Here is a 25,344-nt window from a genome sequence, read left to right as displayed (position 1 = left end):
GAAATTGAGTCGTTCCGCGAATTTCATTGTCATTGCGCCGAAGCCAAATTATATCTCATGTCTCCAGATAGGAGTGGGTATACGTTACGCATAATACATGCCGCGTGAGTCTACAACCGCGAGACCCCCTCTGTCTAGATACGCCCCACGACGCCTTCCATGTCTAGACCACGCCACATGCAAATACAGAAAAGAAAACGCGGCGAACTCGGAAGTCCGCCTGATTAATTCTCGTCTTCAAATACCTGGACCCTCTCCGCATACTGTGAAATGTTGCTCACGACGTAGTTGTTGATGGTGTTCCCCCTCCCGGCGGCCACCCTCAAGATAAGCTCGTTAAGCGTCGCCCTGCCGAGGATGTCGACGTGGTCCGCCGTGTTCGGCCCGCCCCGCGGGTTGAACCTGTCCGGCTCGTGCGGCATCTCGACCACCGTGACCTTGACCCCGGAAGGGTTGTACCGCTTCATGTGCCAGCCCTTGTTGCACATGAAACCAGAGCTCAGCAGGTTCACTGTCCCATCGCCCTCACCCATAATGACGCCGTGGTCGATGACCCCGTGTATGAGCCCCGTGTCGATCGTGATGTTGAGGTTCGATGTCGCCTCTGGGGTTCTATAGTAATAAGCCCGCTCGGTCGGCTTCCCGACGCCGTAGAAGCAGTAGACCTTGAGGCTGGGGGCGAGCGGCAGGCGCGTCTCCAGCGGGTTGATCCACTTCCTGGGGTCGTGCTCGTTCTCCTCGACCTCCTTGATCGTGCGCGCGATCCCGTGCGAGTAGCTGCTGCGGATCTGGTCTTGATACCAGTCCTCGGTCGAGTTCAGGAGGTAGCGCATCGTCCCGTCGACCGTCATGTTCTTTTCCGGGACGGTCCAGTTGACGCCCTGACGGAAGTTCAGGAAGGAACCGAACGAATTCTCCTGGCCGGGCAGATCGTCTGGAGCCCCTGAAAGATTACCCCAGACGGCGTCGCCCCCGATGGGGAGCATCGAGGAGATGCCTGGCATTGCGCGGAACATTTCCGCCCTCTCTTCCCTGCTCAGGAATTTTTCCAGGCCATAGACGGCAAAGGCATTCTCCAGCATTTGCAGTCAGTATCTTTTTGGGAAGTCGGGAATCCTGGGTTTCGACTCACAAGCTGGGCAGTGTCCTTCATCTCCCCAGAGAGTACTGCCGGTATGTCCTTCAGTGCCCCTAGCATGCAACCGCTGACGTTGATCCAGGCCTCGACGTGGTCCTCAACCCAGGAGTCGCCGCCGCGACCGCCCTGCTCAGATGCGACCCAGTGGAAGAAATAGAAGAGAACCTGACTGCCCATGCTGTGCGACACGAGCACCACCTTGCGGTTCTGGCCCAGCGTCGCAGCCTCGACGTAGAGCTTGAGCCGTGTGAAGTACTGGTCCCTCACCTCGAGGTTCTGGTACGACAGGCGCCAGTCGTAGGCTGCAGTGAAGGAGTTGGTGGGATCGTAGCCTAGCGAGGCGAGGTTCTCGTATATCTTGCTCCAGATCCAGTAGCCCGTGATGAAGAAGTCGGTGGCATCGAAGCCCTGGGCGGCGCGCAGCTTGACGTTTGGCGGGTCCAGCCCCGTCTTCTTGTCCAGCATGATGTGCTTCTTCCAGTTGTCCTTCTCCATCACCAGAGCCTTCATCATGGTCCATGACCCCCACAGGCGTTTGCGGAAGTAGGGGCGAGAGGCGTTAGCGGTGCCCCACGACTCAAGCCCGGTCGAGATGACGCCGGGGATCATAATCATAGGATGGTGGGCCTCGAGGCCCTCGGACCGCACCTTCATGCCGACGGAGAAGGCATCGTAGGAATCCACCAGGTCGCGCTCTCCTTTCTATTCGTTGAGACAACAAATGGTTCAGATAGATGCCCATGCAGCACAGATAGGAGAGCCTGGGGGATTTGATCAACATACCACCAGGTCGCGCACATCCTTGACCAGACCTGCGGGTAGGACATCCAGCAGGCTGTCGACGCTCAGGTCACCGATCTCAGGGAAGTCTATCAGGTCGTTGCTCTTGGCGAAGAAGCCGGCAGCGATGAGACCGAACAGGCTGCCGAGCAGGAAGATGGCGCCGGTCCTCCTCTTGCGCGTCTTCTGGCTGTGGTGGACGACCTTGACCTTGTCGCCGGGCCGGATGGGGCTGTCGTCGCGCTCGGGTGTGACCGAGATGGGCGACCCGGGTGGAGTGCCGTCTCCCTTGAGGGCGACTCGGCGGCGCAATTCCGAGGCCATGGCTTCGGCTGGCTGTGCCGGCTGGGCTGGGCTTGCTGGGGCTCGTCGAAGGGCGGTCGCTTTGTGTGCGCTGGCTGTGCGGTGCTTTGTGCGGTGCGGCGGAGGGGCTGCGGGTCCCCTGAGCTGCCGGTGAGCTCTGGGCTCGCTGCTGGCGGGTGGTACGTCTTGGAGCTAGTGTCAGCCCTGTCTCGGGACTTGTTTTCTTCTTGTAAAAGAATAGGGTCAGCCTGGGCGAGGGCATAGATCTAATCTATATGGCGTCTCCTTCCCGCTTCCCTCTTGTTTGCGCGAGGTTTAATTTTGGCCGAGATCGACGTCATGGGTGCTGCGCAGTAGCGGCGTCGGAGGCTAACCTCGGGGCCGGGTAGCCTGCAGGGCCCCAGGAGCTCTGGCTGGTCTGGCTGGGCGTGGGCTGGCAGGCTGGCTGGCTGGCTGAAGGAAGCCCCGTCTGCCGTTCTACTACCCCTTTAGATCTCTAATCCCTGTCTTGTCTCACCCAGGCAGTCCAGGGTGTGCAGTCGACTGCGACACTCTGCGCTGCACGCGGTCCAGCAGGGCAGTCTAGCACTTCATATTTCAAGCATGTGAAAGCTCACATAGTCAGTCAGTCAGTCCGTCCCACCTAGTCTATCAGCTGCGAGCTGGCTGACAGCCATTATTGGGCCTGGGTCGGCTGCTGAATTTTTCCCTCTCTCTTCCCTCCGCGACATCACTTCCAGATCAGTGTGAGCAGGACCGTCTCCGCACCTGGCGATAGCCTAGCGTAACGGTTTCCAGAAGCTGGCCAGCCTTGACGGTGCAAACGGAGCCGGCCACCTCTCACCACCTTTGACGCACCCGTGCCCGTAACATTAACCTGCCCATTCCGCCCACTTCATACCCGCCCGCCGGCACGGGGCTGCCACTCTTCAACCTGCTCACTGCCTCCCGCCCTCGCACAATGATCCTTTGGAGGCACGTCTCGGTGCTGCGCTTATGATTTCGCTCCTCTCTTTTTACCTGCTGTCGTCTCTTGTAATCATTCTTGTCCCCGCCGTAAAAAGCATCTCCAGGCCCAAGATGAGCCTCCCGTCAGAGCTCAAGTACATCCAGTACGCCCACCGTCTCGAGGCCCAGTACCTGCCCTCCATACGCGCCCTCATCTCAAAGGACCTGAGCGAGCCCTACAGCATCTATGTCTACCGGTACTTTCTGTACCAATGGGGCCACCTTTGCTTCATGGTAAGAAATACTTGACAGCCTCTCCCTCCTCGCCGGACCACGGCAACGCACCGCACCTCATGCCCAACGTGGCCACACCGGCGCTGACCCCTGACCAGGCGCTCAACCCCGAGGACTCGTCCCTCATAGGCGTGATAGTCTGCAAGCTGGAGACCCACTCGTCACACTCGCCGCCCACGCGCCGGGGTTACATAGCCATGCTCGCCGTCTCCTCGTCCTTCCGAGGCCAGGGCGTGGCCACGGCGCTGGTCAAGAAGGCCATCGATGCAATGGCAGAGAGAAACGCCGACGAGGTCGTCCTCGAGACCGAGGAGACCAACATCCCCGCCATGCGCTTGTACGAGCGCCTAGGCTTCCTCCGGTCCAAGAAGCTGCACAGGTACTACCTCAACGGCAACAGCGCGTACCGGCTCGTGCTGCTGCTCAAGAGCGTCGACCCGGACTCGGCGACCGACTTTGCGCTGGACGAGAGCGAGAGGCAGAGATAGGGTCCTGCTGGCTCTCAGTCACAGTCCTACGGCCTGGTTGGTCACGGGTTGGGTGAAGATGCGGGGATGCCCATGGACCCCACGCCGCTCGGCTTGCACACGACGTCGGTTGCATCCGTGGGAGGCGGCTTGTGGACCCCGGCTGCCGAGAGGGCTTGCCTCGAACAGCTTTATTGCTGAGCCCGCTGCCCCCTCACGTGGTTGGAGGTCACAAGATCGACGCCGGATGGAACAGGAGCAGTGCATTAGCTGTCATCGACACAGTAAGCATCGGCACGGCTGAGCCGATGACCGCCAGGCGTTGGTCGTGTCTGCATTCTCCGCGAGGCACATACGACCAACACTGCCTCCGGCGGGTCTGACGGCGAGATCAGAGTCGGAGGACATGCGAAGGCTTGATCGGGGTATTTCGGGGGGTGGTCCAGCAGAAGTTCCTCACAGCTCGGCGTTTGGGTACCGAACATCACATCTTAGTTTTGGAAGCATCAGGGTGCATTCGGGCGGCGAATTGGTTTGTGGGACTACCCAGGCATTTCTAAACAAGACATACATCTACCAACGACAAGCTTTGCCACCGTGCTTGTCACGCTTGGAGTCTATCTATCGTCTGGCGGTCTTGGCTGACGGGGCGAGGGCCAACGGGCGGGCTGGCTGACTGGCAGACTGGGTGGCTGACAGAAGTCAAAGAACTCCTTTGAATCAACCATGCCGATCGTCCAATGTGCAATACAGTAGACGGCCCTTCCTATCCATGTTGTGCATGTATGTGTGTAGGGAGGAACGGCATAATAAACCACACCAGAAACCACCCTCCATGAGGGATAGTCTGTTTCGGAATGCCATCAGGGTCAGTGGTCGAGATGGCTCGAGAACGGCAGAGCTTGGCCACACATACTCAAAACGGCTGCCAAACCGGGATGCGTCGCGGCGGGGTCCGTATGCAACGACTCCTTTTCCCCACACTTGGCTCCTGCGCGGTGCCCACTGACTGGACTTGCAGGTGGGCTGGATGTCAGGCTGGGCGGTGTTGGCGGTCCCACGCGCTGCCTCGCCTGCAGGTGCGGTCAACTCAGACTAAATTGAATCTCCAACTTTGTTCGTATCTGCTGCACACCCGACCTCGGGACGTTTCCAACCCCCCCAGAACAAAACAACCCCCAGAAATATCCAACCCGGGCATTCTTTGCGCTGCCACCAGTCCCGAGCCAAAACCCGCCATTTTTCTTACTCTCTTTGTTCTTACGACACCGCGCCCGTCGTCGTGCGACTCGGCTGCTTCGTGATGATAGTGCGAAAGCTCGCGGCTTCCTACCTTCATCATGGCGGACATTGAAGTGTCCGTGGAGACAGAAGAGCAGTTCTGGGACGGTCAGTCCACCCTCCAGTTCGCACTCCCGCCTTCGCGCGACGGTGATCGCATCACCCAGGCAGTCAAGTGACGCTGACGGCTGACCATTCTGAGGGTTGTAGAGCTCCGAGAAATCGTATCGGTGGCACAATGCGACTCGCACGAGACCATCGACGACTCCCTGCGGTCCTGGCTCTACCTCGTCTCTACCTGCCGCGACACCTTCCTCCACAGCGAGGATGACGTTGCCACCTGCTCCCAGATGCTCATCGAAAGCCAGATCTTCTGCGCGAACCAGGAATACGTCCGCACCCAGATCATGTATAGCCTGCTCCAGGAGGACGACCCGAGCTCCCTCAACGTCATCGCCAACTTCCTGCTGCTCGACGGCCGATCCGACGAGACCACCTTCAAGTCCATGATAGACGAGGGATGTTTCCCCAAGCTGGTAGAGCTGATCAAGAGCCGCAGGGATGATGACAGGAGGCTGCACCGGCTGCTGCTGGAGCTCATGTACGAGATGGCGCGCATCGAGCGCCTGCGCCTCGACGACCTGCTGTGTGTCGACGACGACTTCGTCACCTATATGTTCCAGCTGATCGAGGGCCTCTCGGACGACGTGAACGACCCATATCACTACCCAATCATACGGGTGCTGTTGGTCATGAATGAGCAGTACATGGTCGCCGCTACTACCGCCGCCGTCGATGCTTCCACGCCGGCGGTCCCCATAACGAATCGGGTCATCAAGATACTCAGCCTCCACGGCCCCAGCTTCAGGACGTTCGGCGAGAACATCATCCTCCTGCTGAACAGGGAGACGGAGACGTCGCTGCAGCTCCTGATACTGAAGCTGCTCTACCTCCTGTTCACGACCAAGGGCACCTACGAGTACTTCTACACCAACGACCTGCGCGTCCTCCTGGACGTCATCATCCGCAACCTCCTCGATCTCCCAGACGAGTCCATGTCGCTGCGCCACACCTACCTGCGTGTGCTGTACCCCCTCCTGGCGCACACCCAGCTGAGCCACCCGCCGCACTACAAGCGCGAGGAGATCCTCAAGGTTCTGTCCATTCTCAGCGGCGAGGGCAGCCTCCACTTCGCCCCCGCCGACGAGACCACCCTGCGCCTGGTCGACCGCGTGTCCAAGGTCAAGTGGCTGGGCGAGAGCGCCGAGGGCGAGGTCGCCCGCAAGTTCCTGGGAATTAGCCTATCGCACTCCCAGACACAGAGCAACGTCAGCGTCGTCGACGTCGCCGCCGTCATGGAGAAGCCCGGGGTCAAGACGCCCAGCCGGACCAGGCCCGCCGCGGCCGACGCCAAGGATGCAGCGGAGGAGGTAAAACAGGAGCTGACGGGGGCCGCACCGGCGCCAGCGGCAGGGACAGGGACGGAGGCGGCGCCGAAACCTAAGAAGGTCCTGCCCGCGGTGCCGAGGCACAGGCACGGCAAGCCTACCACGCCCGTCCTGCCTGAGGTGCTGGTCAACGGCAGCGGCAACAACAGCACCAGTAACAACATCAACAGCAACAGCGCCAGCAATGGCGGCGCGCCTGCAAAGAAGCTTCCGCCCAAGACGCCGCCTCCTCGTAGGACGAGGCTGAGAGTCGCAGAGGCGCCGCCTCCGACCCCGGCAGCAGCGTCCTCTGCGCAGGCGTCGTAATGACGAGAGGCTCCTTTGATGTTCTGATGAGGCACTCAAGATGAGATGCCTTGTGCCAGGTGGGCCGTCGTGCCGAGCGTAGTAATCAAACCAGCCACTACATTTTTCTATTTATTTCTTCCAATACCATGGCATAGCACAAGGGAAACGGCGCATACATAGCTTCGGACAGGGCTGGTTGTTTTGTTGTTCCTCTAATTTCCGCCTTTCTCCTCCTTCTCTGTCTGCGCCCATGCCGACTGAGGCATCACGGACTGGACAGGGAGGTGAGTGTCACGGAGAGGCAGGCGGGTCGATGGGCGGGTCAGGACGGGGGAAAGTCCCAAGGCAGGGCACGGAATACTTTCAGGTTTAATGAGGTATAAGACAGGGAAACATATGCGACGAGCATTCTAAATCGAGGAATCCCATGGGTGAAGCTGTAGTTCTTGTCTGCCTGTCTGCCTGTGACCATCTTTTTTCGATGAAAATGGAGATTCGCACCTGCAAAAGCGGAGGGTGCACCGATACATCAACTCGCGCCAAAGCTATAGGTAATCAGAGCGCATCACCCAGGCCTGATTCACACACCCACACACTCAACACCTACACACATACACACCTATACATATACACACCTAATACCCATATGAGTATTATGTATGTAAATTGGGTGTGGCTGTTAGGTGCTAGGTGTGCGAATTCTCATGTGGTTTAGTGCCCGCGATGGACCGGTGTACCCTTCGTTTTAACAGGTGCGAATCTCCGGACCCTTTTCAATAATTAGCCCGCGGAGACAGGCTCCTACGTCCCACGGCGTGCGCTGGGCCAGGGGCCGTACTCGTTGCCACAAGCGCGCCCCCACCCCCCCAAATCTCCCTAGCACAATACAAGAACACTGAGCCCCAATAGTCCAGAAGGGGGTTGATGATAGACATTCTTCTTATTTCATATCAAGGTTTCAAGCAAAACCCACAGTCGAGCAGGCTATACATACGTGTTTATAGATGAGGTAAAGGAAGTGAGAGCGAGTGAGTGTGAGAGACAGAGAGAAAGCGAAAGCTGAAAAGACAGCAAGACCAAGGAGACCTGAAAGCGCAACGGGTATTTAGACAACTCCAGAACAGAAGACCCCCCAATTCCACCAACCCATCGTGTATAATTCCCCGTCTTCCCGTCCCATGCCCATTCCGCAGTATGCCAAACTCCATCAAGCCACTTTTCTGGTCTAATTCGCGGACGCTTTCGGATACTCGCCTGGGATGTGTAGGTTCGAGATGGTCGGCACCGTGACCTGGCTACTAAGCGTGGCGTCGCTCTCCGTCCTCTCGCTAGGTGCCGGTCTGTTCAGGTGTTCCGCCGTGTTGTGCGTGTGCTCCGATGGCATGGGCGCGATCGTTGTTTGTGGGAGCTTTTTCAAGTTAAAGTACTGATATTCATGCGCCGAGATAGCCTGGTCGTTGTTCAAGGTGCCATCCATACAAACACCTGTGTTATTGATGCCACCACTTCGGTCATTGGGTTGCCGGTTGTTTCTGTCGGCAACGACTGGGATGGCAGCAGCCTCCACAGGGCCCCCGCCCAACCAATTGGCCTCATGGCTGCTCTTCCTCCGCATCCTCAAAGCTTCGGTCTTGGTATCATCGCTATGTGCCTGTCTGGCAGTGTTCGTGGCTGGCTGGTGATCGTAGAGCACATATCCACCTTGGTTCTGAACTGACTCGTTTGTGTATGGGTTTATGCCATCCTCTCGGGCCTCCTGGCTGGCCTCAGCGGCACGGGCGTGGGTCTGCTCAATCGGAGCGTGAACAGCACTGCCATAATCGAATCCCGGCTCCCTTGGCGCCGCTGTCGCGGACGGGTAATGCTGTTCAAAGCTGCTTCCTGGTAGGGCTCCTGCCGCAGCTACAATATCGCGGTCGTTCCTTGGTCGTTGCTGCCTATCGTTGAAGCCCTGCGAGCTTGAGCTAGAGGGCGAGAGGGGAGCCTGTAAGCCTCGTTGTGCGGTGACCTGGAGATCTGACGGAAATCGCCCACCTGGAGAGGGACGTCTCGGTACGTCTTGCTGGTATGCTGAGCCCGGCTGGCCGAGCGCCGCTGCGGAATTGTGTGCCGAGTACGGTTCCTCGTCGTCCTCGTCGACAACTCCGTCACTGGACACCGATCGTCGCGATGAGGATCGGCTGAAGCTTCTCGAGTGGCCACGGACGAACTCGGACCGTTCCTGGGGGGTCTTCTCGGTGAGGGCCTTGATGTCCTCGTACCAAGCCAACATGGTGTCGAAGCTCTCGGCACGGAAGACCCACGAGTGTCCCCTATGAACGCCGCCGGTCTGTCGGCCCTTCAGGATGAACTTCGGCGAGCTTCCACCGACCTGCGAGCGGGACCCCAATTTCTGTTCCGGGAGGTAGAGAGACATGACAGGAGACTGTGTCTTGTCCGCAGATTTGAACTCATGAAGATGAGTTGGAGAGAGCACGTACCTAGACGTGGAGTCAGTAAAGGTGCATCAGTCTTGAAAAGGGCTATACTTGCCACCCAGCACTATAGCTCTTGAGGTACTTCGTCTTCCGTTCGAGAAGACCGGCCCTAATCTCCTGGCAAGCATAGTGATCTTTTCCAGGATAGTGTATGAATTGTGAGGACCGGATGGGAATATTTGGATCCACGAATTGGTCGTCCTTCTTCACAAAGCTGGCCCATTCGTGGTCCTTGGGCATGGCAACGGGTCCTACACGGAGCTCCTCGATAGCATTCCAGGCAGCCTCAGCTAAATTAAATTGATCAGTGAAATCCTAGGGGCCAAGGCCATGGGGGTCTGGAGGACGAAGAGCTGAAAAGGGGAGGTCTGAGTGTAGGGGGCGGTGCACGGGGTCGTTACCTTCCCGCTTCATGATGCCGGCGTAGGCGTTATAAGACTTTTGAATCTCCCCAACGACAATAGACTCAAGCTCGCGGCCAGAGTTTTCCAGATTCAGATAGGCCTGCATTGACTTAGTATATAGGTTGGGGCCGCATTCCGGGTGTTCTCACCTGGTGTAAGTAGTTCTCCTCATCGAGCTGCCTCTCAAGCTGCCTATCCACGGCCAGGCGCAGAAGGTACGGGTCCTCCTTGCCGGTCGTCAAGGCAGAGTCAAGATCGGTCTTGCCGAGTACTTCCTGGAGGGTGCTGACAACGCGGGCCGTTGCGTCCATCTCCTTCTCAACCGAGTTCTTGAAGTCGCCCGATAGACCTTTGATTTCCTTTATTTTAAGTTGCAGATCGCTTCTCAGCCCCGTCAGAGCCAAGATGACATCCTCCTCGATTTCGCGGGCTTTGTTTGCTTCAATTATGGCCTGTGAGTTGTAGTTGCGCAAGACCTGCACTGCATCGTCGAGGCCGCCGGAGGACAGGAACCCTGGCGGCATATGCACATTGTTCAAAACGTTGGCAAGCTTCACTAGCGATTTGGACTTTGATTCATAGTGAGTCTGGATCTCTTTGAAGTAGGTGATCAAGTCCTTTAGGACCTTGCGCCATTCTGTGGAGAGCGAGGTTCAGCTTCGTGGTTCGGGATCGCTGGAATCGATCGGGAAATACGTACCTTGGAAGCGGTTGGCAAGGGCTTCAGTCGGATTGCCCTTGGTGGGCACTGGACAGTGGAAGGCGCTGTGCAGCTCATCCTCATCCGGGTTGCTCTGCAGCGCCAGGCTCCTGACACTGCCGGCCTTCATGCTCCGACGGCTGCCAGACCTCCTCATACTGCTAGCCCTTCGCAGCGAAGACCTCTTCTTGAGGGTGTTGTTCCGCGACAGCTGGACGCTGCTGTGGCCATCCAGCCCGCCGAGGGCGCTGCCAGTGGTGGAGCCGGAGAAGGAGTTGGAGCGCTGTATGCTGCCCGCCATGGTGTTGTTGCGACGGGGGACAGGACCGTTGATGATGGAGCTTCCGCGCTGGCTAGCATCCCATTCCTCGGTAAACTTGGGCCCGCCGCCGAATCTGGTAGGAGCGGGCGCGATGAGGTGGTCGATAATAGCGTGATGGTGCGAATTCGCGAGGGTGTTGGAGAGGGTCTGCTCGTTTTCCTGGTGGTCGGGAAACTGGGGATGGCGGCTGTGCGACGTAGAATAGGGATCGCCGTGGTCCTGCGTCGATGACGAAGGTTGATCCAAAAGGGCGCCGTGGCTAGCAGGCACTGGTGCGGGCTGGTGGTAATAAGTGTTGCTCGAATAGTCATAGCTGGTCGTCCCGTTGACAGCAGAGGCCGAGGCCGAGGGCAGGTGAGGGCCACTGGTATGTGGGGGATTGGCAGCCATGGTGCTGTGCCCGAGGCTCGACTCTCCAGCGCGAAACAGAATGATGCTCGTTGACGTAGCTAGCAGCAGCTGCTACTGTCTCCTGTGTGGTCGGTCGTTTCTGGTACGCTGCTACGCCAGCACCGCTGTGTCAGCCGCTTTGGTCAGTGCTAATATCCTTTTAGGTGGTAGCACGTCACACGGGCGACTGTTATGATTTGGGCTTTGGCCTTTGTTGATTAGGAGCTTGGTCTGGCGGTTGTCTCGGTCAGGAGGGAGGGGTATTGCTGCAAGAGCCAGATGCAGCTGATGCTGAAGCTGAAGCTGGGCGTTTTGACGGTTGTGGATTCCGGAGCTCGACAGGACAGAGGTCGTACGGAAGCGGAGAGGGAGGAAGGAGTTATGAATCGTCCACCTCTGGGCAGTGACGCAGCAGCACAAGGGAATCTACTTAGGTACATAAATACCCGTCCACATTCGGTATCTACGGCCCATGCCACGCAGGACATGGCTAGATTAGATGGCACCACCGCAACAATCTTGGAAGGACCCTTGGTGGGAAGGAATGTCAGGCTTTGTGGTGTCAGTTGGTGTGGGTGAAGCTACCCCAAACTGGCCCAGACTGGACCCCTTCCAAGGCTCGCGGCCTCAACACCCGGCAGGGATCCAAAAGTCTCCGATGTCGAATTCTTGGGGGGGGGGGTTACAGGACTGTTCCCAGGACGGGGCTCCCGACGCTACGGTTCACCAGCTCCACGGTAGCTTTGCTGGGTCATTGGCGAATCCTGGGCCCTCTCTCAGCGACGGCGGCCGACACCTCAGCATCTAAGCTCCACCCAACATGTGCTGCGTTGATGGGTCCATGTGCTGTGTGGTGTAATCCACAGGGTTCCCGAGTGCTGGCATGTGAAATACTCAGTACTGTGCTCTACGCATGTACTCTCTTTGGACAACCTCTTTTACGGCGACTTCCTACCTTCTCATCTTCTTACCTCCGCAGCCTACCTTGTCGAACCAAATATGTGCTACGGAATAGACTCGAGCAAAGTTCCAGCCCCTGCTGTCGATCGCTCCCCTTTGCAACTTTCAGCCCGACAATCAGTCAAGGTTATTGTAGCTTTGTGTACAGTGGTATCCCAGACAGGCGCGGCTATGACGTAGCTTGCTGATGATTCCTGGCCTGTTGCTGCCCGGAGGTGTTCGCACTAAGCCCTTTTTGCGCCACTGGTGACAGCCGTGGGTGGGTCACTATCGTCGACCTCACTTCCTCAGCGCCACGGCAGTAACCTCGGGCTCTCCCTCTAACATGCACAGCCCCGGCACTAATGTCAAGGTCTGTAACGTGGTAAACACACAATGGATCGGCTGTTGCAAATTGCAGGAAATAGTCAAGCTGTCTGCATACCCCTGATGGTCGGGAACTCACATACGACATCATATCAGATTTGATCTGGCACGGCGACCAAGGTTACCCTTATCCGGGGTCGTTCGCATGAATTTCAGGGTCCAATCCGGGGAATTTTCCTAGCTTGTGTTCGCTGGCTGGATCAAGGCCAGTGCCAGGAGGTTTTTCTCCCCCCCTGGGTAAATCCAAGTTGCATCCTTGATCACACTCGTCGTGCTACAATCTACTATAGGACAACCTACTATGGCATAATCTACCATAGGGTAGCCTACCATAGGATAACCTACCATGGGATAACCTACCATGGTACAGCCCACTATAGGGTGACCTGCTGTAAGACAGCCTCTTGTTGAATAGTCTCCTGTTGAATGTCCTCCTGCGGGATAACCTCTTCTAGTGTGTTGTCTCGAGACTTTCTACACCTTGCATCCCCGAAGTGGAGTGACAGACCGATACTCATCGATCGTGCAAACTTCACATGCCCGGGTTTGCTGTGCTGGCTTTTGTGCTCGCAATCGCCTCAAACTGATGTACTGTACTCACACTGCCAGACATAACACTCAGCATCAATATTTCGTATGGCCGTGCATTGCGTGGTTTCGGGGAGCCTCCGCACCTTGAACAAGCAGTTTTGCTAGACCCGACGCAGCGATGACCTTCACTGTGTCATTCAGCGAGTTGAGAAATCGGGATATGATCACCCTATAGATAGACAACGAGGGCAGTTGGGCCATTTCTGCGAGACTTTCCGTAGAGGTAGAATCACAGAGGGCCAATTTTCACTATGAGGTTTGGAGGGTTGGATACTCGAGCCTTGGTTGCCCTTGGTTGACAAATTGACCCTTCACATTAACCAGAACCATCCACCGGATAGCCCGTACAACGTGCAAGTCGGGCGAGTTTCCGGGAGACGTATCTAAATATCCTGCAGCCAAATTCCTGGGATGCTGCCTAGAGCTACCGACTAGGTACTTAGAGGTGAGGCGCCTTCCTTCCTGCAGAGTCCAATGAGACTGTCCAATCTGCGTCGTGTCTCTGCAATAAGCAGTTTGGCCCCATCCTCAGCCTCACTTCGACACCCGGGCACCCCCACCTCTCTGCGGTCTTTTCGTTGAGCCAGTTGAAAACGACTTACTTATCCAGCGTGGCTGGTAGGATCCGGCAAGAAGCACTATTGGACTCCTGATCAACAGCCCTGTGGGCTGGGCTGCGCGGCCGCATCTAGGCGCAGCGATGGACCTTGCCCTGTTCCTGGGCCATATTGGTCTTCACGGCGTTCTCTTCACCCCACACAGCGTGCAAAGTTCTCTATTACTTTCTGCTCTTGCCATACGGGATGAGCAACCAAATTCGGGAAGAAAGCCGACGGGAATCCTCCCCAGGTTCCCCAAAAAGCGAGAACACACAGAGCCTCGGTGTGCCCCGGCACGTGGATGATGACGACACGCGGGAGAAGGAATGCTTCAGCCCGATCGAGCTCGACAGTCCCACGGTCGCACGTGAGAGGCATTTCAGCGAGACGTCCTCCGTCATTGTCCCCCAGGTCATCAGTACGAACATCACCTGGCCAGATGCCCACAGCCTCGACACGACGGACAAGTCGGTGGCGACCGAAGTCGTCGCCGCACCAAACGCCAGGCATAGTGGTCTAGTCCCGAGGGGAGTAGGAACATTATGGAGACGGATGTCCAAGACGGTCCGGAACGTTCTGCTGGTGGTCGTGATATTCGTCGTCATCGTGGTGGTGGCCACTGTCCTCGGCGTCCTCCTCGGGCGTCGGCAAGAAGATGAAAAGGACACAAACCCAGGCCAGTACGACATCCTCGGCACGTCAAAGCTTGCCGCAGTCGCCTTCCAGAACGAGGGCAACACGACAGACAAGTCGGTCTTCTTCCAGCTCTCCGGGTCCTTGGCCATCATGCGCGCGCGGTGGAACAACTCAGATGTGGGCTGGACGTTCGAGAACGTCTCGCAATCCATGACTGACGGCGGATCGTCCGTCTTCCCCAGGGCTGGCACGCCGCTCACCGCCGTAGCTCCGGACGCAGTAGACCGAGACGACCTGCCGCACTTCTGGGTCGACCTGTACTTCATGTCGATGTCCAACGTACCTTACCAGATCTGGACGTGGAGCGTGCCGCAGACGGACCCCTCCAAGGACCTGCTATGGCATCAGGAGGGTCTGCAGACATACCAGGTCATATTCACCACAGGCTTCGCGAGGGGCTCGCAGCTGGCCGCGTACCGCGACCAGTGCGCGGCGGACAGGTGCTCGCAGCACAGCCGGCTGCTCTACCAGGGTGCCAACAACGACTTGATGCTCGCGTCGAGCCCGGTCCAGAACTGGATGATATGGAATGTGACAAACCTCTCGGGTGACGAGGTGCCTGAGCTGCGGCTGCCGCAGCTGGAGATGAACTCCAGTCTCGCCGTGACGAGGTTCTCACCAGGCCCCGGGGTGGAGCCGAGCGGGATGCGGATGTACTACGACGTGAGCCACCAGTTGGAGGAGTACATATTCGTGAATGGGACGTGGACGAACGGTATGGCCGCATGCTCTACGTGCTCCCTTCCGACTCACACACTGGTGTGAGTGCCGACGCAGCATATCTGACCCACAAACTCCAGGTAGCTTTGAGGCATCGCTGGGCGATCAAGTCACGCCGCCCGATGTGGCCGTCGTGGCGTACGCAAGCGAGACCGGCAACGTCGACAGCGAGGGCGGCCTGGGCCATACCCTCATCACAATCCTTTTCCAGAACGGTACCGTCGTCCTGCACTGGCAGAAGTCCCTGGGCGGGCCGTGGCAGACGGGGCTGGCGCCAGCGGAGGTGAATGCGACGGCCCTAGCTCTTGATTATGACTTACGGGCATACTCTCTGTCCCCCGGTGGGCTGATCCAGGAGTGGCAGATCGACGGGTCTGATCCGACTCTGTGGAGGCTGATCAGTAATGTGACGAGAGCGCAGGGCTAAGCTGAGACCGAGGGGAGTGGCTACGGATCAGGATGTGTGCAATATACAGATAGCATACACCGCGCACTTATATAGGTCCAATTATGTATACAGAATTTCGAACTAAAAGCATCCTTGGGCAGTGCTTGCGTGAGATTTACAAGACGGACTCGACGCATGGTCAGATGGGTCTATTGGCCACAGCTATTACCAGTTCTTCGGGCGGGGGGGGGGGGGGGGCCCGGCTTAGATATTGGCGTCAAGACAAGAAATGTTAAACACCGAGGGCAATGTGCTTGGAGATGAAAATCCACGCTGAGGAAGACGAAGCTCCACATGCCAGCCCAAGCCTGTGACAGCTGCATTTGCAGACATATGGTAGATGCCAACGCGCCAGCATGTGTAATGGGATAGAGGTGGATCCAGTCACGGAAATCCTCTTTGGTTGAGGTAGTAATCTGGGGTAGCAGGGAGTGCACGGTGTACGTGCTGAACAGCTTCTGGGGCAGTCAGGCTACTGTAGCTCGCGCTAGGACATCGAGTTCCTGCAGGGAGCCTTCAGCACCTTGAGTAAGCTCGATAACTGACGTCGGTCCACAGTAACTTTTCAGAACCCTGCCACAACCCCGCGACCCTTGATCAACAACCTCATCGCCAATTCGCAGATACGCGCGCTACACTAGACTACATACTGCCATGTTCCACTGGCGTTGAAGTCGGCTGTCGAACAAGCTTCAACAATCCCAACACTCTGTTAATCGCTCCTCACATGCTGGCCGCCCGGCTTCGAAGGCTTCGCATTGTCTCGAAGAAGTTGTCAGTTCCACCACAGCCTCCCATGGCCCCAAACTATGGCCCTGGCGCCCTGGCCCAGCATGGCCAGCAGGCGCCATTGAACCCGACCTCCATGAGCAGGTGGTCCGTCTCTGCAAACCAGCTGCCCCCCGTTGAAGAGATCAGGTCGCTACACGTCTACGATTTCGACAACACACGTAAGTCTCACCTGCGACCTTCGGTCCACGCAACCCGTTGAGTCCACCAGCGTCAGCACTGACCAGATATCCGGCCGCGTCGCAGTGTTCAAGACCCCCTTACCCAACCAGAAGCTATGGAATGGAATGACAATAGGTCTCCTCTCCAATCAGGACGCCTTCGCCAACGGCGGATGGTGGCACGACTCGCGCATCCTCGAGGCAACAGGCGAGGGCATCGAGAAGGAGGAGCCGCGCGCCTGGGACGGCTGGTGGAACGAGAAGATTGTGGAGCTCGTGAAGCTGAGCATAAGGCAGAAGGACGCGCTGTGCGTGCTGCTGACGGGCCGGTCCGAGTCTGGCTTTGGCGAGTTGGTCAAGCGCATCGCCGCGTCGAGAGGTCTGGATTTCGATATGGTTTCGCTCAAGCCCGCCGTCGGCCCCAACAACGAGCGGTTCAACTCCACAATGCACTTCAAGCAGGTCTTCCTGCGGAATCTCATGGAGACGTATAAGACCGCCGAAGAGATCAGGATCTACGAGGACCGTGTGAAGCACGTCAGGGACTTCCGGGACTTCTTTCAGGAGTACAACAAGAGACTGCAGATCGCTGGGCCGGGGGCTGCGAGGAGCCCCATACTCGCCGAGGTCATCGAGGTCGCAGATATGTCCACGAATCTCGATCCGGTGGTGGAGATTGCCGAGGTGCAGAAGCTGATCAATGACCACAACGACACAGCGATGAGCCGGACGAAGGCGCGCGAGAAGCTAGTCATGAAGAAGACGGTCTTCTTCACGGGGTACATGATCGATCAGGCAGATACCAAGAGGCTGCTTACTCTGGCGCAGATCCCCCTGGGAGTGCCGGCCCAGGACCTGAAATACCACGCCAACAACATCATGATCTGCCCGCGGCCTTGTCCGGCTAGCATTCTGGAGAAGGTAGGCGGTATGGGCAGCAAGATGAAGTGGGTGGTCACAGGGACAGCCTGCCATGAGAATAGCATATGGGCTGCGTGCTTGAGGCCTGTGCCCAGCACCGCAAAATTCCATACCGACAATCCCAGCCCGCTCGTGGTCCTAGCACTGCGAAAAGGCGCCAAACCCATTGATGCTGCCAAGATCAAGAACTGGCAACCTGTGCCGCCCGACAAGGCCTTCGAGTTCGAGACGACCGTCAACGAGAAGGTGCTTTTGAGGATCGAGCCCGAGGACCCTAGTGAGAATGCCTACGAGAGCCTGTTCCCCAATAAGACATCCAAGAGGAAGTACGCCGGCGACGATTCTCCAAGTGACCGGGGAGGCGGCCACTTCAACCAACGCAGGGAGCATTTCAACAACAACAACAACAACAATAACAACAACCACGGCGGTGGAAAAGGCCGAACGGCATTCGGCCAATTCCGTGGCGGTGGCGGCGGCTATCGCGGGGGACAGGGTCCCAAGGGCGGACGGGGCGGTGCACGCGGCCGCGGAGGTCGCGGAGGGCGAGGTAACCACTACCGCTCCCTGGACGACGTCGGCACGCGCGAATTCAGTGGTTCGTCGAGGCCCAGCGGTGGCGGATCCGGAGGAGGCGGGCCCGAGAACTTGCAAAACTACTACTAGCAGCGGCAAGTCGGAGTTCCAACCATCCATGGAGATGAGAACAAGGAGAGCGAACCCCAACAACAACAATCTCCCATCGAAATCCCCCATGAGGGCAACAGGGACACCAATATCCTGACCGCGGTCAAGGTGACTCGTGTAGAGCGCGTCGAGGTCATAGACTCCAGTGCCGCTCGGCCTGCCTTGCCCCTTGCCCCGCCCTCGCGATACCCGAAGGCCCCGTGGAGCCGTGCTTCCTGGGCGTCCAGACACGTCGACAACATGCTCGACAACGTCCCCGAGGCGGCGGACCTGCTGGGCTTCTACTGAGCGGACGCCCATGCCTGGGGCGCCCTGTACGACCTACCCTGTACAGGTACCAGTCTATGAACATTGGCTTAGAAGTACTGCTGAGAAACTCCTATGTACGTTTATATACGCATACGCGCATGTATGTTTACATCCGTTCTGTCCGGCCGGGCGGACGGCAGCGACGGTGGCGTGGTTCCTTCGCTCTTCATGAGCAGAGTGGGAGAGCGGAGCCAGCTCAGAGGAGTCACCGGCGGTTAAGAAAGAGGAGGACAGGAACGGAGGAATCGAACTAGATACGCTCTTTTCTTGGAGGAGGTCAGAGCGAGGAGGTTGTTTGGCTGGCTCCGCCGCGGGATGCGGAATGCTTGTCGGCGCAGAGACACACAACCATCTACTGTACAATATAAGCATCGAGTCAGAAGTATCATTGCCAGGAAGCTAGGGTGCTCGTAGCCCATTTCGACGCATGGAAGTAACCCTAAAGTCGACTCTCCATGCCCTTCTACTTCTTCTCTTCTTCCTTGCGCGATAGCACTTGATCCTGTGTTCCAGTCCAAGCGTGGCCTCATTCCTGAGAGGATGCGACTTTCGTGGTGATTGCAGCTTGAATTCCAAGTCATGTGAGACTGCTGCGATGTCTGTCTAAGGCGTGCAATAATTCAATAATTGCAACGGCTTCCCCCGTAATGGAACCGAGGAGTGCGATCCATCCCCTCCCTGAATCATGTCGAGGGCAGTGTCTCCTAGTCGCTGTCGTCCCCATCATCATCGTCGTCCTCACTATCCGCCTCCTCCAGCCAGTCCACGAGGACCTTGCACCTGCCCCGGACGACGGACATGCTCTCGCCGTCGGCGGCGCGCCCGTCGGCCCACCACGCCAGGATGCCGTCCTCTTCGACGACGTCCTCGTTGTACATCTGCTGCAGCATGACGGCGAGCAGCGTGCCCGCGCGCGGCGTCTCGACCTCGCTGTGGCCCACGAGCGCCTTCTGCAGCGCCAGCACGAACTCGACCTGCTCAGCCACGCTGCCGCCGCCCACGCCCACCTCGCGGAGGAACTTGGCCGTGCCGGTCTTAGAGGCGACCGCCTGCTCCGCCGCCTTGGACGGCTCCAGCGGCCCGCCGTGCCCGGGCTGAAGGAGCTCCGCGGCCCGCCGCACGAACGCCGCCGCCACCGCCCGCCGCACCGAGGTGTCCGACGCGTCCTGGCTGAGGCGCAGGCCCATGAACTCGAGCTTGGCGCCGTCGAAGTCGTTCTCCTCGCCGCGGAGGGCGTCGAGGAGCCCGTTGACGGCCTCCTTGTGGAAGGCCGCCTTGCTGTGGCCTGACCCGGAGTCGTCAGAGGCGAAGGATGAAAGACGTTGGCGTTGGATGGGGTCTGCTGCGGCGGCCGGCTCGTCGTCCTCCGAGTCGGATTCGATTTCTGAGGAGAGGGTGGAGACGGACGATGTGGAGATGTTGAACTTCTCGATCGAGTAGATGAGGGGTTTCTGGAGTTGTGACGGGTCTGAGGGGTCGATGTCGTCCTCATCCTCATCCTCGTCCTCGTATCTGTAAATGGCTCCCCTGCCCTTCGGCCCGAGAAGCTTGGTGTCACTCTTTACAGGCTTCTTCTCGTGCGTGATGACCGACAGTACTGTTGATGGGGAGATCGAGATGCCATCGCTGATGGTGACGCCGTTCGATATTATTGATCCCGCACCAATCTTGCAGTTCTTGCCCACAGTAACTGACTCGCCGATAATAGAACGCGTTACGGTCGTACCGTCCTCAATCGTCGCGTCGTCCCATATGTAGCTGTCCTCAATGGTGACATTCTTGCCGATGAAGCATCGCCTTCCGACAACGCTGTTGGTTACTCTGCTGCCACTGGAAACGGTGACCCTACTACCAAACACCGACTTGGAGGCGAACGTATCCGATTCGAGTTTGACTCCTTTCTCTCGGCTCACGCCTCCTTTGGTCATGACATATGAGTGGCCCGACACCAGATTTGAGTCGGGCACAAGAGGGAAAGTCCATCCGCCCAGAACGTCTCGCGTGATGGATTCGTACATTTGTAGACTGCTGGCTCTTGCAGCGTAGCCGTCATCCACGATGTGGGTGTATATGAGTTTGCCGTTGAGCTCCCAGTCCTTCAAGACGCCGTGCAGAAAGTTCTTCCGGGGAAGCTCGTAGTCAAAGCTTTCTGACCACAGGGCTAGCACGTCGGGTGTACAGATGTCGATGCCGGGGTCGATGAGATCGGTTCGGATTTCTAATGCGTCATGTTCGAAAATTGCTGGGTCCAGGATGGCGTAATGGTCACTCTGCAGGGGGTTCATCTCCTCGTAATGCAGACATCGGCTCGTATTTGATTCGACGGCAAAGATGGGCGTGAAGCCCTTGGGCTTGGCGCGGTGCTCGCTCACGCCACCGGATCTGAGCACGACAGTCATGATATTGTCCCGGTTTGCCTCACGCCTGGCCTTGTGGGCTGCCAGAGCGGCATCCAACTGGATGTTTGCAACACAGTCACCATGGACCAGGATGAAGTCACCCGAAACCAAGCCCCGCCCGTCCAGGTCACGGAGGAAGTCGCCGACGGAGCTGGCGTCCGATACTCGTATGAAGTCGAGGGACGTGAAAGGGTTCATCTTGCTGGTGGGGCTCCATCGGGGGTGCTCGTTTATGTAGCTCTCGATCTGGTCTGTGTGATTTCCGGTGTAAACGATGACATCCTCTACCCCGTTCATGTCCAAGAACTCGAGTGTGTACTCGATCAGGGGGGTGTTGGCCAGGGGCAGGAGGCACTGCAGAGCGGGGCCGTGGTCAGCTTGGGCGGACGGCGCGCAAGAACAACAGAATGGGGTTGGTGCTGCTCACTCTCGGCTTCTCGTGGGTAAATGGCATGAATCTGTCCTGGAAGTAGTCTGCCAGGATCTGATGGAGGCGTCAGCGAGGCATCCGAGACAAGAATGCCTTTAGCATACTCACGACTGCTTGGAGGGCATCCTCGCGCTTCTCGTCTGCTCCAGCCTTGGCACCGGGCTTCTTGCCCTTGGCTGCGGCGCTTTGCCGCCTTTCTGGGACATGACGGGCGACCTGGGGGCGGTAGAGGTGGTTGTTGTATCGGAGGTAGGGACGGATCAGCGAGGGCTGGCGGAAATCAAGTCAAGATGCACGTCATGGTCTGGAAGCTGCAGAGCGTGCGTGTGTTCCCTTGCAGCCCCGAGTGACTCAACGCCCAAAAAAGGGAGGGCAAAAAAGTAGGCGGGGCAGGCCGCCGTCCCGCCATGGCAGGGGTCAGAGAGCTATGGGCCAATCACGGCGGGATCGCATTTCTGAGCCTCGCAAGAGCCGTCAAGGCCCTCAACCGCGGGCCCCTCCTCCTTCATGGATTTTGTTAATTATTTCATCAGCGCCGGATGGTGATGAGCCACGACCGACCTCTACAGTTGGAAGAAGTAACCCTCCCGGCAATTCCATCATCACCTGTTCTGCCTGGGCAGCATGCATGCTTGCATCGCGTTGCGTTGGATCAGGGCATGCACGGCGACCTGCACCATCCCTGGCGATGATGAGGAGCACAAAGCCTATCTTTGATCGTGTCAACGCAGTACCACGGGAATGCGACCTTCTCCTGGATGTCTCGGGAATAATTGTGCGATGTCTCAGTCTGCCCCCATCCTAGCGCAGGCATCAAGATTGCCTGGCGCGAAATAGCTAGGTACTGTTGTCGAGTCACAACATCCCATCAGTACCAACAGTATAGACTTTGGAACGGAACGTGTGATCTGACATCTGGCTCGGGTGGGTGTTGACGATGGTAGATCAACATGCCATCTCGGCGAGACAGAAACGTATGTCTTCACCTGCAGTGCTCCGGCTCGATGGAGAGAATACGCGGGCTCGAATGTCCGTGGTCAACAAACAGTCTCACCCGGCATTCGCAGACAAGCCCACAGGGTGTGCAAAAGAGCAGGAGCTGACCTGACCTGACAGTCTGGATCTCGGGTCTGTAACTCATGGACTCTTCCAGACCCTGCGGCCATCCTTGTCTCGTCCAGTCGTCGGCGATCCACCCGCTCGCACGCTTACACGAGCAGTTGCGGCAGGGATCCCGCGGCGGCGCTCGTCAGGTCAGCACCTCCGCCCTTGGGCTCGGCTGGTCTAGGTCGGATCGAGCACTATAGAGTCGAGTTTCAAACCCGCCTTATCTGCCACTCTGCCCCGTCCGTCTGTCAGTCAGTAATAGCCGAGACTGGGGCATAGCGTCGTGTGTCGGCTAGTGACTCCCGTCCCGGGGTATCATTCCAGTTCGATTGGTACATGGGCCACTCGCCCGTCCGTCTCTTCCTGCCTTATGGGACCGCCTCCTATCTACTAGGTAGGCACGCAGGCGTGTACTACCACTGTAGTATGGACATTAGACGACCTAGGTACATATGGTCTGGACTAGATTGTGCGCCTAGACTCGGCCGTGTCTCTCTGTCTCTCCACGTAACTTCCCTCCCCCGGATGCCAGCCACTCAGCCATGCTGAGACGGAGGAGCAGGTTGCAGGAACAAGAATCCAGAGAGGTGCTTGCGCGCGACGGGAAGCCGCATCATCCATGCAGAGTCAAGCCGCAGGGTGCGGAGCGATCCCAAGAGGGTCCATGACAGTCTGGGCCCTGGTCATGGCCTCCTTGCCGGCGCAACGTCCCCTCCTGATTCGACAATCCACCTGGGACCGGACGGGTAGAAAGACACACAAACACAGAAGGCGCGACAGGAGCCAGAGGTCTGGAAGCCCAGCCTGCCAGCCTACGAGTGCCTACCGTTTCCTATTCTCCCGCTACTACCACCTCGAGCACCTCCCAGAGGGTCCAGATCTGGTCCCTTGCTCCGTTTGTGCCTAGCGGCGGGATAATGAGGCGCACTTATGACCACCTGCTTCCCCCAGACCATCCTAGCTCCAACGGCGCCGGTCTTGACAGGCCCAGGCCGATTTTGTCTTTTGCTGGCTGGTTCACTGGCATCTCTGGATTCACCTGGGGGTCTAGCCCACGGCACTCGGGCGAGACGTGACGGTCCCATTTGTTGGTCCAATGTAACCATCAGCAAAGCAGAGATGCGAATGGAGGGGAGGGGGCGTGGTCCGGAACACTCTCAGGTACACACTCACTCATATTTAATAAGCCAGCCCGCCTTGCTCCCACTCCGTCCTAGCTGCCAATGCAGTGAAACTTTGTGAGGTTTGCCTCACCCCTCTGGTTCTCACCGGGGGCCCTTGGGGGAGGGCAGGGCTCCGCCGGCGGACCCTATCATCATCCCGTGCTGACCTGGCTGACTGACTCTGCGCTGCTTTCCCTTTCTACACTCACTCTCCTCCTTGTCCTCTCCTGCCCCAGAACCTTCATCCCAACCCTCAGCAGTCCGCCTGTCTGTCCCTCCGCGCTCGACTACCCACCGGCTGCTTGTTCCGGCAACCCTCCCGGTGTTGACGGGCAAGCCCAGCCCCATGGGCAGCACCTACCCACCCCAGCCCTTCACCCCGTCCCCCTGCCTCCGCTCCGCTCGGGCCAGAGATCCCTTCCTGGTGCTCGGGTGTCACTCGCTCGCTCACTCGGGGGGTGGCACTGCAGCCTCACCCATGGACGACAGGGCTACGACTATCTCCCCAGGCGAAGGAAGGTGCCAGAACCAGCATCTCCCCGATCCTTGTGGGGCTTAGACTTTCTTCCTCCCCGGCAGTCACTAGATCATCTAGACCACTAGGGGGCCCCAAAGGGTTCCGGAAGGAGCTCCGGATCTCCCAAGGCCCAAGCAACACAGGTCCCAGGGAGGCAGAGAGGGTGGGGGGTGGCTTGGTTGGTTGGCCCTGCGGCTGTTGGCAAAACCAGCGCGACATATAGATCCACTCATGCATCCCGCCTTCATCACCACCGTCCTCTCCCCCTTCCTTGTCCTGTCTCGTCCAGCTTACCAGCTAGCTTCCTCGGGTCGACAGTATTCCACCACCGCCATGACAGCAACACAACAACAGGGCCGGTTGACAGTCACACTCGACCACCAGCACATACATATCCAGCGATTATCAGATCCCACGTGGCCTACACCATCCATCGTCCCGCCTCGTCCCCGTCAGCTTCACGCGGAAGTCCCAGCTGTCCCGAGCTTTCGTTCTCTGGTACGACAGGTCCAGCTTGAGTGACACGCCCGGGCAACTCGACGAGGATCCGGTCTCGCAGCTCGCCATCTACATACTACTCAGCACCTTGTGACTTCCCTTGCACTTTTCGACGATGAGATTTGTCCGAGAAACTGGATGAGGAGACCGACATGGCAGCCAGCCATGCCAACCATACACACACTCACTCACTCACTCGCGGTGTAGACTTCCCTCGAGCTGAGTCCGACCTAGGAACACGACGCGATCGAGGGACTCACGAGACAAGATCGGCACTCACAGCTCACCAGCCATCCAGTCACTACCGTGCCGCGTTGGCTCAAGCGCCCCCAACATGAGGAATCGACACACTCGAGGAACACGATGAGAAGGAACCCAAGTCTGGCAGCTCGGCATGCATACACTCACTCCTACGTGGCCGTTCGTGAGCTCGACACTGGGACGAGAAACAGAGAAACAGAGAAACGACAGATACAAACACCATCCAACCTACGATCGATTTGGACGATGAAGGCCTCGCGAGGCGCGCAAGCCTGAAGCCATCAGGACAACAGAGTGCGATCACTCGGCGGCAGCAGCAGTCACAAGACCGACGGCAGCCCGGCGAGAACAGTCAACCTTTCATATGCACTTCGATCCAATTTGACATTTCTCATTATTTATCCCAGAGCTCGCCAAAAAGATAAGGAGGAAAAGCACCTGTCAACAACCCTTTTCCCATCACCAATTTTTTGCCGCCGAGA

At 58.0% G+C, this 25,344-nt stretch overlaps 7 protein-coding genes across 7 annotated transcripts; 4 read left to right on the top strand and 3 right to left on the bottom strand.

The window, feature by feature from the left end:
- Nucleotides 1-224: 224 nt before the first annotated feature.
- On the bottom strand, nt 225-2,242 carry INS49_013728 (uncharacterized protein; the record flags this gene model as incomplete). Its single annotated transcript, XM_043174423.1, has 3 exons — nt 225-1,073; nt 1,133-1,840; nt 1,922-2,242. The coding sequence occupies 3 exons, from the start codon at nt 2,240-2,242 to the stop codon at nt 225-227; spliced, it is 1,878 nt and encodes a 625-aa protein (XP_043021368.1).
- A 1,059-nt stretch (nt 2,243-3,301) lies between these two features.
- Nucleotides 3,302-3,951, top strand: INS49_013727 (uncharacterized protein; the record flags this gene model as incomplete). Its single annotated transcript, XM_043174422.1, has 2 exons — nt 3,302-3,463; nt 3,562-3,951. 2 exons carry the CDS (start codon nt 3,302-3,304, stop codon nt 3,949-3,951), a joined length of 552 nt encoding a protein of 183 aa, XP_043021367.1.
- Nucleotides 3,952-5,270: 1,319 nt separating this feature from the next.
- On the top strand, nt 5,271-6,965 carry INS49_013726 (uncharacterized protein; the record flags this gene model as incomplete). The annotated part of the gene is made up of 2 exons (XM_043174421.1): nt 5,271-5,361; nt 5,422-6,965. 2 exons carry the CDS (start codon nt 5,271-5,273, stop codon nt 6,963-6,965), a joined length of 1,635 nt encoding a protein of 544 aa, XP_043021366.1.
- A 1,207-nt stretch (nt 6,966-8,172) lies between these two features.
- Nucleotides 8,173-11,240, bottom strand: INS49_013725 (uncharacterized protein; the record flags this gene model as incomplete). The annotated part of the gene is made up of 5 exons (XM_043174420.1): nt 8,173-9,427; nt 9,483-9,714; nt 9,826-9,928; nt 9,978-10,465; nt 10,529-11,240. 5 exons carry the CDS (start codon nt 11,238-11,240, stop codon nt 8,173-8,175), a joined length of 2,790 nt encoding a protein of 929 aa, XP_043021365.1.
- A 2,617-nt stretch (nt 11,241-13,857) lies between these two features.
- INS49_013724 (uncharacterized protein) lies at nt 13,858-15,599 on the top strand (the record flags this gene model as incomplete). The annotated part of the gene is made up of 3 exons (XM_043174419.1): nt 13,858-13,927; nt 14,007-15,167; nt 15,253-15,599. The coding sequence occupies 3 exons, from the start codon at nt 13,858-13,860 to the stop codon at nt 15,597-15,599; spliced, it is 1,578 nt and encodes a 525-aa protein (XP_043021364.1).
- Nucleotides 15,600-16,416: 817 nt separating this feature from the next.
- Nucleotides 16,417-18,466, top strand: INS49_013723 (uncharacterized protein; the record flags this gene model as incomplete). The annotated part of the gene is made up of 3 exons (XM_043174418.1): nt 16,417-16,570; nt 16,656-18,089; nt 18,168-18,466. The coding sequence occupies 3 exons, from the start codon at nt 16,417-16,419 to the stop codon at nt 18,464-18,466; spliced, it is 1,887 nt and encodes a 628-aa protein (XP_043021363.1).
- A 725-nt stretch (nt 18,467-19,191) lies between these two features.
- INS49_013722 (uncharacterized protein) lies at nt 19,192-21,825 on the bottom strand (the record flags this gene model as incomplete). The annotated part of the gene is made up of 4 exons (XM_043174417.1): nt 19,192-21,240; nt 21,314-21,370; nt 21,425-21,586; nt 21,757-21,825. 4 exons carry the CDS (start codon nt 21,823-21,825, stop codon nt 19,192-19,194), a joined length of 2,337 nt encoding a protein of 778 aa, XP_043021362.1.
- Nucleotides 21,826-25,344: the final 3,519 nt, after the last annotated feature.

Source organism: Diaporthe citri (genome assembly GCF_014595645.1).
Source record: "Diaporthe citri strain NFHF-8-4 chromosome Unknown scaffold_7, whole genome shotgun sequence".
Taxonomy (NCBI): Eukaryota; Fungi; Ascomycota; class Sordariomycetes; order Diaporthales; family Diaporthaceae; genus Diaporthe; species Diaporthe citri.
Note: the sequence above shows the minus strand (reverse complement) of the source record. Positions and strands in the feature narration are given on the sequence as shown.